This window comes from Panicum virgatum, chromosome 9K (assembly GCF_016808335.1).
Source record: "Panicum virgatum strain AP13 chromosome 9K, P.virgatum_v5, whole genome shotgun sequence".
Classification (NCBI taxonomy): Eukaryota; Viridiplantae; Streptophyta; class Magnoliopsida; order Poales; family Poaceae; genus Panicum; species Panicum virgatum.
The window spans coordinates 53,495,016-53,509,712 of record NC_053144.1 but is presented as its reverse complement, the minus strand read 5'-3'; the positions used below and the strand labels follow the sequence as shown (position 1 = coordinate 53,509,712).

At 47.1% G+C, this 14,697-nt stretch overlaps 1 protein-coding gene and 1 pseudogene across 1 annotated transcript; one reads left to right on the top strand and one right to left on the bottom strand.

The window, feature by feature from the left end:
- The first annotated feature begins 9,486 nt into the window (after positions 1-9,486).
- LOC120648123 lies at positions 9,487-11,351 on the top strand (annotated as a pseudogene).
- A 139-nt stretch (positions 11,352-11,490) lies between these two features.
- LOC120652268 (10 kDa chaperonin, mitochondrial-like) lies at positions 11,491-13,962 on the bottom strand. Its single transcript, XM_039930033.1, has 3 exons — positions 13,745-13,962; positions 12,263-12,402; positions 11,491-11,737 (listed from the first exon to the last, which is right to left on the bottom strand). Exons 1-3 carry the CDS (start codon positions 13,847-13,849, stop codon positions 11,689-11,691), a joined length of 294 nt encoding a protein of 97 aa, XP_039785967.1. The 5' UTR covers positions 13,850-13,962; the 3' UTR covers positions 11,491-11,688.
- Between the last annotated feature and the right edge of the window lie 735 nt (positions 13,963-14,697).

Here is a 14,697-nt window from a genome sequence, read left to right as displayed (position 1 = left end):
TTCCATGGATGTTGCAGCTCGTTGCCTTCAGCGTCAGACAGGTGGTAAGACCCTGGCCTGTTGCTTTTGGTAACTAGGAATGGCCCTTCCCACTTTTAGTGGAGTTTGCCGGAGGTTTGGGCATTTGGCTTTCTTTTAAGGACCCAGTCCCCGACTGTGATGTTCTTTTTCACGACCTTTTTATCTCTCCATTTCGTGATTTCTTGTTGATACTTCTCAAGGTTCTCCGAAGCTTGAAGGATATCTAATTCCATAAGATCCTTGTCGCTCGATGGTATGGCCTCGACTTGGTGAGTCACCCTTAGGCTTCGGTTTTTAAGCTCTTCTGGTGTCATTGCTTCGGCACCATAGAGTAGCCTGAATGGGGTGAACTTCGTTGTTCTTGATTCTGAAGTGTTGTGGGACCAGATGACCTTCGGTAGTTCATCCGCCTATTTGCCCTTTTTCTGATCAAACATGCATTTTTTGATGCTGCTGAAGATGATGCCGTTGGCTCTTTCGACGACCCTGTTAGATTGTGGGTGGCAAACCGAAGCAAAGATTGCCTTCGTGCCCACACTGTAACAGAACTCTCTGAAGAGTTGTGAATCAAACTGTTTGCCATTATCAACGGTGATTTCCCGCGGGACCCCAAATCTGCAGATGATGTTCTGCCATAAGAATTTTCTAATTGTTTCTGATGTGATGTTGATTAGGGGCTTGGCTTCGATCCACTTTGTGAAGTACTCGACGGCAACTGCTGCGTACTTGTAATTGCCTTGAGCGGTGGGTAGGGGCCCAACGAGGTCAATTTCCCATCTTTGTAGGGGCCATGTCGGAGGTATTAGCTGGGTTGGCTCCGAAGGTTTTGAGGACTTTGGGCCCATCATTTGGCATGCTTGGCATGTCTTGACTATGTGCTGGGCGTCCTTTAGCGCCGTGGGCCAAAAAAATCCTTGCCTGAAGGCTTTGGAGACGAGTTGTCTGAAACCATTGTTGGATCCACAGAACCCGGAGTGTATTTCCTTGAGGAGCTCAATGCCTTCCGCTGTGGAGATGCACTTTAGCCATGGGCTGGTGACGCCTGATTTGAACAGCTCACCCTCGGAGATTATGTAGCCCCTTGCTTTTTGGAACATTTTTTTTCTCTTCTTTCTCATTTGCTAGTTCATTGTTTCCCCGAAGGTATTCTATTATGGGTGTTCTCCAGTCTTCAGCTAATATGACTGAAACCTGCTTTTCTTTCTTCGGCTTGACCGAAGGTTCTGTGATTTCTTCGAAGAATACATCCGAAGGTAATTGCTCCTTTCTTGATGCTGCCTTTGCCAGCTTGTCAGCTTCGTCGTTCATGTGCCTTGGAATATGAACGATATCGAAGGTCTTGAAATATTTTTCCATTACTCTGACGTCATTGAGATACTCGATGAGCTCTGGTTTTCTTGCTTCTGAGTCTTTTTCAATGTGGTCTCTGACAACCTTCGAATCTGTTCTGACAATGAAGTTTTGATGGCCAAGGGCTTTCATTTTGCGAAGGCCCAGGAGCAAGGCTTCATACTCGGTGGTGTTGTTGGTTGATGATTTGAGGTTGCCGAAGCTTAGACGTGCTGCATATCTTGTTTTTGCTCCCGAAGGAGACTCTATGATTACATCTATACCCGCTCCGTCGTTGCACCAGGCCCCGTCGCAGTGCACGATCTAGGTTTCGGTCGAAGGTTCCTCCTTGAAGGTTGGGGATGTCCAATCGACAATGAAGTCTGCCAATACTTGTGACTTGATGGCCGTCCTTCTCTCGAAGTCTATGTAGAACTCAGAAAGTTTAGAAGCCCATTTGACAATTCTGACTGAGGCCTCTCTGTTACTGAACAAATCATGTAGAGGTTGATCTGTGATTACGATTATCTTGTGAGCTTCGAAATAATGTCGAAGCTTCCGAGCAGAAATGACTACTGCATATGCAATTTTCTCTAGCTCTGAGTACAAGAGCTTCGAGCCTGCAAAAGCTTCGGATACGAAGTAGACAGGTAGCTGCTTCTTCTTTTCTTCAACTTCTCTCTTGGGCTCGAGCGCTGCACTGACGGCAGAGTAGGATGCTGCGATGTACAGAAGCAACACATCATTCGGGTTAGGTGAGGTCATTTTGATCATGTTCTGAAGGTGATTTTTGAGCACCTGAAGGGCTTTGCTTTGCTCGAGGCCCCACTCGAATTTGTTTGTATTGCGAAGGACCTTGAAGAATGGTAGGCTTCGGTCGGCAGAGCGAGGGATAAATCTGTTTAGGGCTGCTATCCGCCCTGTGAGTTTCTGAACGTCCCTGATGGACCTGGGCTCCTCCATGTTCCAGAGGGCTTTTATTTTATCAGGATTTGCTTCGATGCCCTTTGTGGACACGAGGCATCCTAGCACTTTTCCCCCGTGAACTCCAAAGATACACTTGTTGGGGTTTAAGGATAACCCTGCTTTTCTTAGGCTGGCGAAGGTTTCAGCCAAATTTGCCACATGGTTGCTCCTTATTGAGCTGGTCACAACAATATCGTCGACATAAGCCAAGACATTTCTTCTGAGTTGGTGCTCTAAGACCACCGAAGACATTCTTGAAAAAGACTGTCATGCATTCTTTAATCCTTCGGGCATCCTCACGAAACAGTATGTGCCGAAGGGTGTTATGAAGCTTGTTTTCTCTTCATCTTCCTTTCTCATACATATCTGATGGTATCCAGAGAAGCAATCCAGCAGAGACATCAGTTGACTGTTTGCTGCATCATCAACGACTCTGTCGATTCTTGGCAGTGGGAAGTCATCCTTCGGGCAGACTTTATTGAGGTTAGTGAAATCGATGCACATGTGCCATTTGCCATTCTTCTTTTTGACCGGCATGGTGTTTCTAGCCATGTTGGGTACTTAACTTCTCGAATAACATTTGCATCTAGCAGTCTCTAGACTTCGACATTGACTACTGCGACTTTTTCATCTACCATTTTGCGAAGCTTCTGCTTCTTCGGCTTGATGTTTGGGTTGATATCCAAGCGATGCTCAATGATATTTCTGCTGACACCCCGTAGGTCACTGGCGGATCATGCAAAAATATCTTGATTCTTGCGGAGGAACTCGAGAAGCTCTTTTTCTTCCTCGGGCTCGAGGGTAGCATTGATAGTCACCATTTTGTCGGGTAGATGCACGTCAAGGGGGACCTTTTTGACTTCGCAGTCTTCCTCGAAGGTTGCTTTCTCGTTGTCTCTCTGCTGATCTTTGAAGGTAACGGAATTGTATTCAATCCGAAGGTTGTTGACATTTTTTTGGCCTGGGGTGTATCCCCGCTCTATGTCCCGCGCAAGCTGCTGGTCCCCGCGGACGGTGATGACCCCCGCGGGAGCTGGAATCTTCATGCACAAGTACAGTTGATGAACGATAGCTTCGAACTTGTTGATTGTCCCCCTTCCTAGGATTGCCCGGTATGGGTAGGGCATCTCTACCACATCGAAGGTGATGTGCTCTGTTCTTGCGTTGGCTGTGTCTCCGAAGGACACAGGGAGTGATAGTTTGCCGATTGCGTTCACTCTCTTTCCTCCGAATCCCATTAAAGGGATATCCGAAGGCTGAAGCAGGCTTCGGTCGATGCCTATCTTGTCGAAGGTGTCAGAAAAGATGATGTCTGCAGAACTGCCAGTGTCAACTAGTATCTTGCTAATCCTCCAGCCCTGAATATTTGCCTCGATGACAAGAGCATCTGTGTGTGGGTAGCTGATGAGGTTGACATCTTCTTCGGAGAAGATGATCAGAGAGTGTGACCACTGGGTTCTCTTGGTTGGACCTTCGAAGACGATGCAATGGATTTTCCTGAAGTAGTCTCTGCGCTGTCTCTTGTTTTCAAAGTCCAGGGTGGAACCTCCAGAGATGGGCATGATCATCCCGAAGGTTGGTAGTGCCGCGAGTTGGCTATTTGTAGTTTGGTTTTCTTGTTTTGGTGGGTGGTGGTAGCTATTCTTGTGTTGGCTGAGCTTGGGTGACGGGTTGACTGGGTTGTGTTTGGGGGTTTGGCTGCGGCTGCCAGTTGTGGTTGTAGTTGTAGTTGAACATGGGTGAGCGGTATGCTTGGGTAAATGGGGGGTGGAACAAACGAAGGTTGTGTATACTGTATTTGTTGAGGTTGAGTTTGTGGAGTCTGAGGCCATGTAGTATGCCCAACTAGCTTGGTTTTTTTCTCGGACTCTATTCTCTCAAGGGTCTTCTTCTCCGGGCACTGGTTTGTTCTATGATCAGAGTCAGACCCGTGGATGTAACAGAATAATTTTTTGGGCTCACACGAAGGTCCGCGACCTCGGCCTCTTCCTCTGCCGCGACCTCTGCCCCGAGCTCCGGACGAAGGTTGCTTGTCATTTGTGTGTTGCGGTTCCGACTCTGGTGGTATCATGAAGGGATCAAAGGTTAACTGTTCCTCATCATCTTGTGAGGGTTCCACAGGTAAAATGAGTTGGTGAGCTGGCTGCTTCTCTTGCTACCATGTTTGCTGATTGTATTTTTCTGCCTGACGCATAATTCTTCTTTGTTCTACCCATCTGCGATGGTCGGCATCTGATTTCGCGTACTTCTCCGCTTCTGTATGGAGCTCCTCCAGGGTCCTCGGGGGCTCTCTTGTGAGATGAGAAGCAACCTGGCCTGGCAGGAGACATTCGATGCATTTCTCAATCGCATCTTTCTCTGGGAAGTTTGAGATTTGAGCCTTCTTCTAAACGAACCTCCGGAGATAGTCATAGAGAGGCTCGTGGTCGTGTTGTGGGCACTTGAAGTCTTTCACAGTGTTGGTATTTAGCCTTCTGAATCCCTGGAAGTCCTGGAGGAACCTTCCTTTCAGCTGGTACCAGTTATTGATTGATTGTTGGGAAAGGTATGAGTACCAGTTGGCCACAGAACCTTCACAACCCATGACGAAGGACTTGGCCATGGTTGAGTCGTCACCTCCGGCCGAAGCAATGGTTGCTTCGTAGACCATGAGGAACTGGGTTGGATCAGTTGTAGCATTTTACTTGGGGAGCTGTGTGGGCTTGTAGCCGAGCGGCCATGAAGTTTGCTGCAGAGCGACTAAAAGTGGCGAGGTCGGGTCAAATGGGAGGTTGACCGGTGGTGGTCTTCGGTCTTCATTGTGAGTGAAGGTTGTCTGGTGGATGACTCGGTTTTCTTGTTGGGCAGAACCTTCGGGCATTTCTTGGTATGCCATCTGCAAATTCTCAACTTCTGCCCCCATTTCTGCTAGTTTGCGCCTGGCCTCGGCTAGCTTGTTTGCCTGGTCCAGAGCCCTCTTTTTGGTGGCGAGCTGAGCTTCGATATTTCTTTTCTTCATTTCAAGGGCCTTGAGCTTGAGTGCTGCTTCTGTGAGCTCCGTGGATTGGGTTTGATGAGTTTCGGTGTTTTCGCTGTCTTCAACCGGATCTCCATGAAGAGCAGCTTCGGTGGTGATGTCTTCAATTCGTGGGTTGGCTTCTTCGTGTTGCGGTGGAGGGCCGTCGAGGACATGGCCAGGCTCAGTGGAGTTGCTTGTGGTGCCGGCGGGGGCTTTCCTCTTTGCTGGGGCCATTGAAGGTTGTTTTTCGAGCTGGAACGGTTGGCGCCGCTGTTGGGATCTTTACTTCTTAGATGCCCAAACAGAGAGCATGAATAGTATGAAAATAGCAAAAAAAAATAAACAATTAATTCCCCAGTAATAACCAGAAAATTCAACCCTTTATACTGTGGAGAGAGAGGGCTATTTATACCCCTAGCCCTCGGCCAGGTTTTCCTAAATTGCCCCCTTCCAGCTCATTTACAGCCGGTTTCGGGGTAAAATTACATGATGAGAGTGTACAAATTCGACCTTCTCACGTATTCACGTTTTACACGCGCGCCTACTCCCGACGAAGGTCTCCGTGTCCTTCGTCTAGTCTCGTCTTGATGCTTGACAACCTTCAGGCGCCGAGGTCCTTCGCAGGCCCCCGGCCACTTTTGAGTGATCAATCGGGACCGTCGTATCCGAAGGTGACCTCACTGGTTCTTCTGAAGGTCTTGCTCTCCTGGCTTGTGCTTCCGGGCGAGCAACTGCATCCTTTGGCCCCCGAAGGTGAGTTCCCTGGCCTGGGGCGATCTCGCGACCGACCGTCGCCCTTCGAGTGTGCTCGCCTTCCTTCGTTGGAGCCCTGCAAACGAGTTAGGGAGCATTTTCGAGGGTGGGATCGACCTCCGGGAGTATCCGAAGGTCCAATCCCCAACAGTAGCCCCTCGAGAGCGAGGTCCGAAGCCGACGGTCCGAACCCGCGTTAAAGAAGAAGAATATCTAATTAGATCCGATGTGATAACAAAAAAATAGAAGAGAGTAGTCAGTAGCGACGATTAAATATCTGATCTATTTTAAACCGTCTAAGAATATGTGAGAGGAGCGTGTGAATCTAATAATATAAAATAATTTTTTTATTTCTTACATTCACATCAGCAGACTATGTACCTAGTACTAGATATTATCATTGCGGACGCCGTTATATAATTCTGTTATGTCTTCCATCCGATCCGTATGACATGAACGAGACCAAGCTCGAGTGGTCCGATCCATTAGAGTTGATTGGTTCGTTGGCCCGCTAGCTGCTGCAACTTGTGCGTCTTTAAAACGTTGGATGCGGCTCAAATAATTGGCCTCAGCGCAGCCTCACAAAAGTCACAAGCATGAGAGGGCATTCTCTGCACCCAACAGCTGCGCCTGATCTAGATTGTAGGACAGATCTCCTCCTATTGCAAATAAAGCTAATGCACATCACATATGTAACCGCTAGCAATACTGCATCACGAAAAAAACTAGAAGACTGATCCTAACCCTTTCTCGCCTCGATCTGGTGATCTCCGTGAGCACGCATGGCACGCATTAGCCCTTGAGCTTAATTTGGAACAAATGGTGACTCGTCTAGCTTAGTCGTACTCATATTGATGTGCACATAATGCAAAACTTGCCGAGCAACTGGTTCCAAGGAATCTGCAGGGTAAGGACGACAGTTTGGAGGCCATGCTTGAAAATGAACAATGCATATGCTTCGATCCATGGATGATGGATAGCTTAGCGGCTAAGAATGTAATGAGGCGTTGCTAGTACAGAAGGTGTCTGAAAGGCGCCTTTAATCAGGCTTTGCCAATGCCACTATCTCCTCCCCACCCCTCCATCGCCTTTGCCCTTTGCCTCCCATCCCCCCATAAAAAAGTGCACTGGTCGTTGTTCTCCTAAAATGCAGCATCGTCGCCATCGCGGACAAACAACTAAAAGCGCTTCACTTTGGAGCAAAAGCTTTCTGGTGTAGTGGTGTGCTTGGGCATGGCTATAGGCTGCCTCGTGCTCTCTCCTTGCCTCCTCACGTCAGTTTTATTAGTGCGAGCAAGAATATCCTGATCTGTGAAGAAATGAACAAATAGTAGAGCTACGAAGTGGCAGAATCGGCAGTCGATGACTTCAACCAAATGAGCAGCCTGTCCTGGCTAGTGGATGTGGCAGAGCTCCAGGATGGCAAAATTTTGGACCGCCGATTCCAGTGAAGCTTGGTCTGTTCAGAGTGAAGATTGTCGTGTCCTAATCCTAATGATCAGGTTTACGTTCATTCATCTATTATCTTATTATTTGGCCAACAAACGGAGCCTCTACGTTCGCTCTCAAAATCTAAAAATTCCCACGTTAATCGGAGAAAAATAGAAAAATAAAAATTACCCACCACTGACATTACGATAAAAATTAGCCTAAAATACCCCATGTGTCTAATTAAAAATCACCCACCAATACTATTATGAAAAATTAAATATAAAATACCATTTAGCTATGTATCAGTTACAAAACTAAAGCTAACAACAATCAATCAAAATAAAATAAAAATAAGAATAATTATCTGCATAATATTATTAAAGCTCAACAAATTAAATTGTTATTATAGTTATATCATAGTTGAATTGTTTTAATCAACAATAAGACATAATTTACGATAATGAACACAGGATGATGTATGGTAAAAAAATACTATAACTTTTAAATAAAAATACAATGATATATAATTTTTTGAATTTTCAATACTACCCGCGTCGGGCTGTTCGGCTAGTTTCATGGAGTAGATGCCAACCAGCCGCCCCACATCGTCTTACGAAAATTTTGTCGAGTTGTTGCGTTTCTGGTGAACAGTACAAGTACAAGCAAGGCCCGTGGAATGTGCGGAAGGCTACTGTGATGGCCCATGTCAGCCCAATCTGTTGCCCGGATCTGTTGGGCCACAGGCCCATGCATAAACAACTAGGCCCGTTTTGGTGCCGGACACGTCGATGATGATGATCCAGTGAAAGCAAACCAGTGGGTTTTATGCATTCCAGTTTCCAAGTTGGAGATATTCGAAATATTTAATTAACCACACATCACCTCCAATCAAATTGCGCCACATGCCATGTACATGATTGGTTGGTTGGTTTCCTCTCACTTCATCTCAACCATTCATTAATTTCTAGCACTACCACATATAATAGCTGAGGTTGAAAGATTGATAAGAATCTCCAAGAATACAACCTGGTCATGCATATGTAGCGCAATCAAATCGATCAAAAGGGATGTGCATATCTTCTTGTTAGTTCTTGACTAAGCAGGCATCAGGATCTATATACTTGTCAGATTAGGTGCTGCCTGCAAAAAACTATGCCAGGATTTATAACACGTTGAATGATCCTAGTCAAATCGGCGGCTTGCTCCATCTGCTTGCGCAATCATGACTAATCTACAAAAACTGCAGATTTGACAAGACCGTCAAAAGAGATGGCAGCGTCTTAGGGCAAGGTGGGTTTCTCTAGCTAGTTTTTGCGAACTTTGCATACCACTACTGCTGTCCAACCAGCTTGTGTGTGTGTAGGATATCCTACTAGTTTTATTTGCTCACTATCTTTCGAGATTTTGACGTGTGACCTTTGAACCGCGAGCGCTAAAGATGACTAGACTGAATGCCAAGCTGATCTCATCGTGATATGTTGGTTGCCGCACAGCATTTTTAGACCGAAAGTTACTGATGTCTGGCTGTCTCTTGATCAACAACAATTAGGTCTAATTTGGAAGCGAGGGGGAGCTAAATCTAGGGAAGGAAAACCTTCCATCGAGAACTAAACTCTTATTGGAATGATATCCCCATGGATTGCTAACCCTACAAAAAGTTAGGGATATCCCAAGGGAATTTGAGTTTCCAAACTAGCTCTCAGGTCGAGTTCGACTATATGTTGACATCCAAAACTAACATCTCTAGTCCGCTAAAAAAATTAAAAGCAATAATAACATCTCTACTAGGATGGAGCTACTAATTAGGTACAACACGCTTAAATTGCTATACTTTCCTGCCGCGCTAAAAATTAAGATGCTATAGATTTGTATGCTACTGACAGTGTCTTGATGCCAGTTCGTTGTGTGTTTAACGACACGTGCTCAGTTGACTAAAATTTTAAACGAAGTCTTCTCGATCGATATGGTCAGTTTGGTTGCAACCAATAATGCGTGAATGCTTTGGTGATAACTTAAATTGTTCATCAGTTGACATCGAGAAAAGAATAGGCAGTGCAAGATTAAGTCCACGATTGCGCACGCAAACAGATCGGCTAAGATCGTGTCGATCTTTGCACACGCAAAATTTGATCGCGTATCTATGCTCATCAATACCCTTATATATGGAGCTCAACGCAAGCAACTGACAGTTCACCGGTGAATGCGTGCAGCATTGCTGACCAAGAGGACGGTCGAAACGAGCAAAATACCCTTTCCTCTCTGCTTGCAGCTTGCTAGCAGACACCCACGGCATCGTCTTCCCTGGCGCGTCTCCTCCTCCTCGTCGTCTTGTGCCCATACGCCGCCGTCGTGTCGGCCGGCCGGTACGACCCGCCGGGTGCGCCCTGCTACACGCGCCTGTTCAGCCTGGGCGACTCCGTCTCCGACACCGGCAACCTGGCCAGCGTGGCCCCCAACGACTCCGTCCTGGCGTTCCCCTACGGCGAGACCTTCTTCCACCGCCCCACCGGCCGCTTCTGCGACGGCCGGCTCATCGTCGACTTCATAGGTTAGGTAGCAGAGGATTCCTTGCTTCTGTTCGTCCAGCTCTCGCTCGATCGATCGCCTGCTGACGTGCGAATGCGTGCTTGCAGCGGAGGCGTTGAAGCTTCCGTTGGTGACGCCGTTCCTGGCCGGGAAGACGGCGGCGGACTTCCGGCATGGGGCCAACTTCGCGGTGGCCGGCGCGACGGCGCTGGGCCAGCAGTTCTTCAGGGACATGGGGCTGGACCTGGCCATCGTGCCGCCCTTCTCGCTGGACGTGCAGCTGGAGTGGCTCGAGCGCGTACTCCACTTGCTCGGCCCTACAGAGAAAGGTACTGCTAGCTGCTCCTGTAGCAGCAGCAACTGATCATGCATACTCCATCAACTGTCCAAGCAGCAGTGGCAACAACGTGACACGTGGCCGTGCCTGCAGAGCGGCAGGACATCATGTCGAGCTCGCTGTTCCTGCTGGGGGAGGTCGGGGTAAACGACTACAACCACCCCTTGTTCCAGCACCGGTCCTTCGCCGGCGAGATCAGGCCCCTGGTCCCCAAGGTCATCCAGAAGATCGAGAACGCCACCAAGGTACCATCTCAATCCTAATTCCTACCAAACGTCCAAAACCCACACTACAAAACCGACAAGAGCCAAGCCATCATCCGGTCCGGCCGATCCCCACGAGCTAGGGCCGTGATGAAACGCTCTGGATGATAACATAACAATAACATCCTCGTCACTCGTCAGGTGCTGATCGGGCTTGGAGCGAAGAACATCGTCGTCCCCGGGGCTATCCCCCTGGGGTGCGTGCCGCGGTACCTGACCCCGTTCCCCAGCGACGACCCCGGCGACTACGACGCCGCTGGGTGCGTCCGGTGGCTCAACGAGTTCGCCGAGGAGCACAACCGCGCGCTCCGGCGCATGCTGGGGCGGGTCCCCCGCGGCCCGGCGGTCGCCGTCGTCTACGCCGACTACTACGCCGCCGTCATGGAGATCAGATCACCCGCGACCCCCGCAAGCACGGTACGTACGGAGCCTGCCACCCCAGAGCGGAACGAAGCTCCAGCAGCTGCAAATAATTAATGGATGATGATATGATGATGCAGGGTTCAGGAAGGACGCGGCGCTGGCGGCGTGCTGTGGCGACGGCGGGCCGCACAACTCCGGCGTGCTCATCTCCTGCAACGCCACCTCGGTCCTGTGCCCGGACCCGTCGGAGCACATCTCGGGGGACGGCCTGCACCTCACCGAGGCCGCGTACCGGTTCGTGGCGCGGGGCGTGCTGGACGGGCCCTACGCCGCGCCGCCTATACTGTCCACGTGCGGATGTTGACCCTCATCCTAAACAGCTGCAGAGTCGCGTGTAACAGCAGCAGCACGAAATAAATCTGCACGTAATGCTTGTCCTGCACCCAGCAGATACTACAACTCATCCCAAAGGGCAGGCTGGGCAGCGCAAGGAGAACACGGAGCACGATAATTCAGCGGCAACCATTCCAATTCAAAAAAGTTTAGGATAAGGCAATGTCATCGAATACTCAAACAATGGATGGGCTTTTCATTTGTCCTCCACAGACACCAAAAAAAGAAAAAACTCAGTAGCAGTGGCTACACTCCTGCATCTCCACTTCCAAACAACTCTATCCTTCAGAGATCCTGGCAGCCCAGGATTACTCCTCTAGCTTTCCCAGTATGTCGTGCTCTCTGAAAAGAAGGTACCTGAGACCAGTTCAAGTAGCCAGGTTAGAACTCATGCGATTAACAAACTCTGAAAAAAACTGCTTGAGTCTTGAATCAAAGCTGTCTTTAGCTAAGAACTTTATAATCATCGCCCAGTGTTAAGAATTCATATACCATGTGGAGAAAAATAGTGGCAGCACACCAGAAAAAAAATCCCATACTACTACATAGAATCATGCACAGAATTGTTACATCCTAATTGGTCAGGTTTTAGTTTATATAATATAATAATAATAATCAAGCAGCACCTTCAGTACTTGGATATATAACCAGCTAAAAGAAATAGCAAAACTTAAGCCACATGATGTCTTAGCAGAAGGAACCCAGTTGCCATTTCACTTGTTGGTCACCGGCTGACACTCACTCAGACTACTAAATTACCTTCCAGAATGCAAGTTTACAAGCTGAATGTTTCTAAGCTTATAGAATGACAAGCCAAGGAACAGAAAAGGGAAATCAAAAGAGCATAGTACTAAATTAATATTGTAAACATATGTTACATACTCTTTCTCAGCGAGCTTCACTTCTGTTCCACCGTACTCAGGAAGTAGAACAGTGTCACCTTCACTCAAAGATACAGGGATCAGCTTGCCATCCCTATCACGATCACCCGGTCCAACAGCTATGACTTTCGCAGCATTCAGCTGGATTCAAATAGAAGGTATGTATTAGGCCCCAAAGGAGCATAAGAAAAAAAAACAGTCAAGACCTACAATGGACTAAGTTAGCCTGATAATTATACATTTCAACTCACTCACCTGACGCAATGCGCACCCACAGCTATATGAATTTACCAGAAAATTGTGGATACAACACTATACAAAAGGGGGAAAATGCAAGCTAACAGCTCACACTGCCAAGATTGATCCGTAAAGGACCTCAATCATGGCTTGATGGAAATATTGCAGTAACGGAAAATACATTACCACCAACTAGTATGTAACATTGCCCAAATAAGAATCATAGAAAGCAAAATAAGCTTAGTACTTCTCACAAGGATAGCAGTGTCTTCTGTAGGTTCAAGGAAGATTATAATGCATTTTATTTAACCCTGATCATATATCAACAGTGTCTTTTCTAGACTAGATAACGAAATCATCAAATTCAGCATCCAAGGCAAAACCATGGCCAACAGCAAAACGGCCTAACAAGTTGATATAATCATGAATCAGACCATATAAATATTAAATAGTAGATAGTCTTGGTAATTCAAAGACCCACATAGACAGGAACAAACCTACCAAACAACACTCATTAAGTGAGCTGTGTTTCAATCACAATATAGACAAATTTATGCAAATATCACTCCACATCAAATGTTTCTTTCTTGATGCTTGTACAGAAGGTTGTCATAGTAATTAATTAGTTGCAACTACGATGCAGCATCAAAACCCAATCTCTTATTCATCTGTAAATATTTTGAAGCTTGTTAAGGGTTCTTTAACCCTGCCTTAACATGGACTCACAAGGAGCAGAAAAAAAATCCATGTCATGGAAACAGAATTGCAATGTAAACTTTGAATAAACAGTTAAACAGATTTCACCTTGGAACCCGTTCATGAATTCGCACTACCACCGGAGCAGAGATATCATCACGGGACAATAGAAAGGCACAATTTGGGGCTTCACGCATGAATAGTGAATACTAGTTTCAAGACCAAATCACACCAATATAGCTCTCCTCAATCGACTAGGTTACAGAATGCTCAATACCCTCACTACACTCCCATCCAATCTGATCAATTCCTAATAATCACGACACGTCACCGACTCAAACCTATACAACTTTTCCCCAAGCAACTCCCTATACATTCTCCCCTCCCTCGCAACAGGAATCTTCTGAACTTCCCCGACCCGAATCCACAAACCCAAACTCCACGCCACGAAGGCCGCTCGCACAAAAATGCTGAACGAATCGCGCGCGGATGGAGCAAGGGCCAACCAATGAAATCGGATAGAAACGAGCGAGATCTGCGTGCCGCGAACCTGCTTGGTGGTCTCCGGGAGGAGGATGCCGCCGGCGCTCTTCTTGGGCTGCAGCAGCTTCTCCACCAGCACCCGGTTCAGCGACGGGATCAGACGCTTCGCCATCTCCGCCGCTGTTTTCTTCTTGGGGAGCAAGTTGAAGCGGCGGGGGTGGCTGGCTCTTGCTGCTTCTCCGGTGGCTTTACTGTTGCCGCGGCCCGCAGGGTTTAGGGTTCATTTGGATAACGGCGACGGCGCGGGTGTAGGACTTTTTACAGATTTGTCCCTGGGCAGCGTGCGGGGTGCGAGCTGCGGCTGAGGGTAGGATGGGGAAATTGGTGTCTCGAGGGAGGTCTAGAAGGTTCCAAGAGTCAAGAGAGACGAGGTAACGGCCCAACGTGCAAGGTAATGGGCTGGTTATGGGCCAGAGTCCAGAGAATCGAGTTGAAGGACACTGGGCTGCAATGGAGCCTTTTTGTTTTTTTCTTTCGTTTTTCTTTCGTCAGATTTTCATTTTGCGGAGAAAAGTGTAGATGCATAATCCATTATCGAAGTTGCGGTGCATGTTTTGCATAGAAAGCCCTAAACTCTATTTAATTTTAAAAGTTTTTTTTTGAAAGGGTTACTTTTTTGAAGTTAAAGAGATTCAATCGTATGGCTACTACATGTGCAGCATTATATTATGCACATTTAGAAGTTTTTCGGAAATATGGAACAGGGTTAAACAGAAGAGAAAACCATACAAGTTAACTCTTAATCACAAATATATGTATCAAATATTATAATATGTACGTCAGAAATAACATGTGATTCCATTCACCACGGTAGTATTATATTTAAGGAAAAAGTCTAATTTACTCCCCTCAACTATAGCCAAAGTCTGAATAACCCCCTAAATTTTAACTTGGTTCAATTTACCCCCTAAATTATGTTATTTAGTTTATTTTACCCCATAACATAATTTCTCTTTTTTG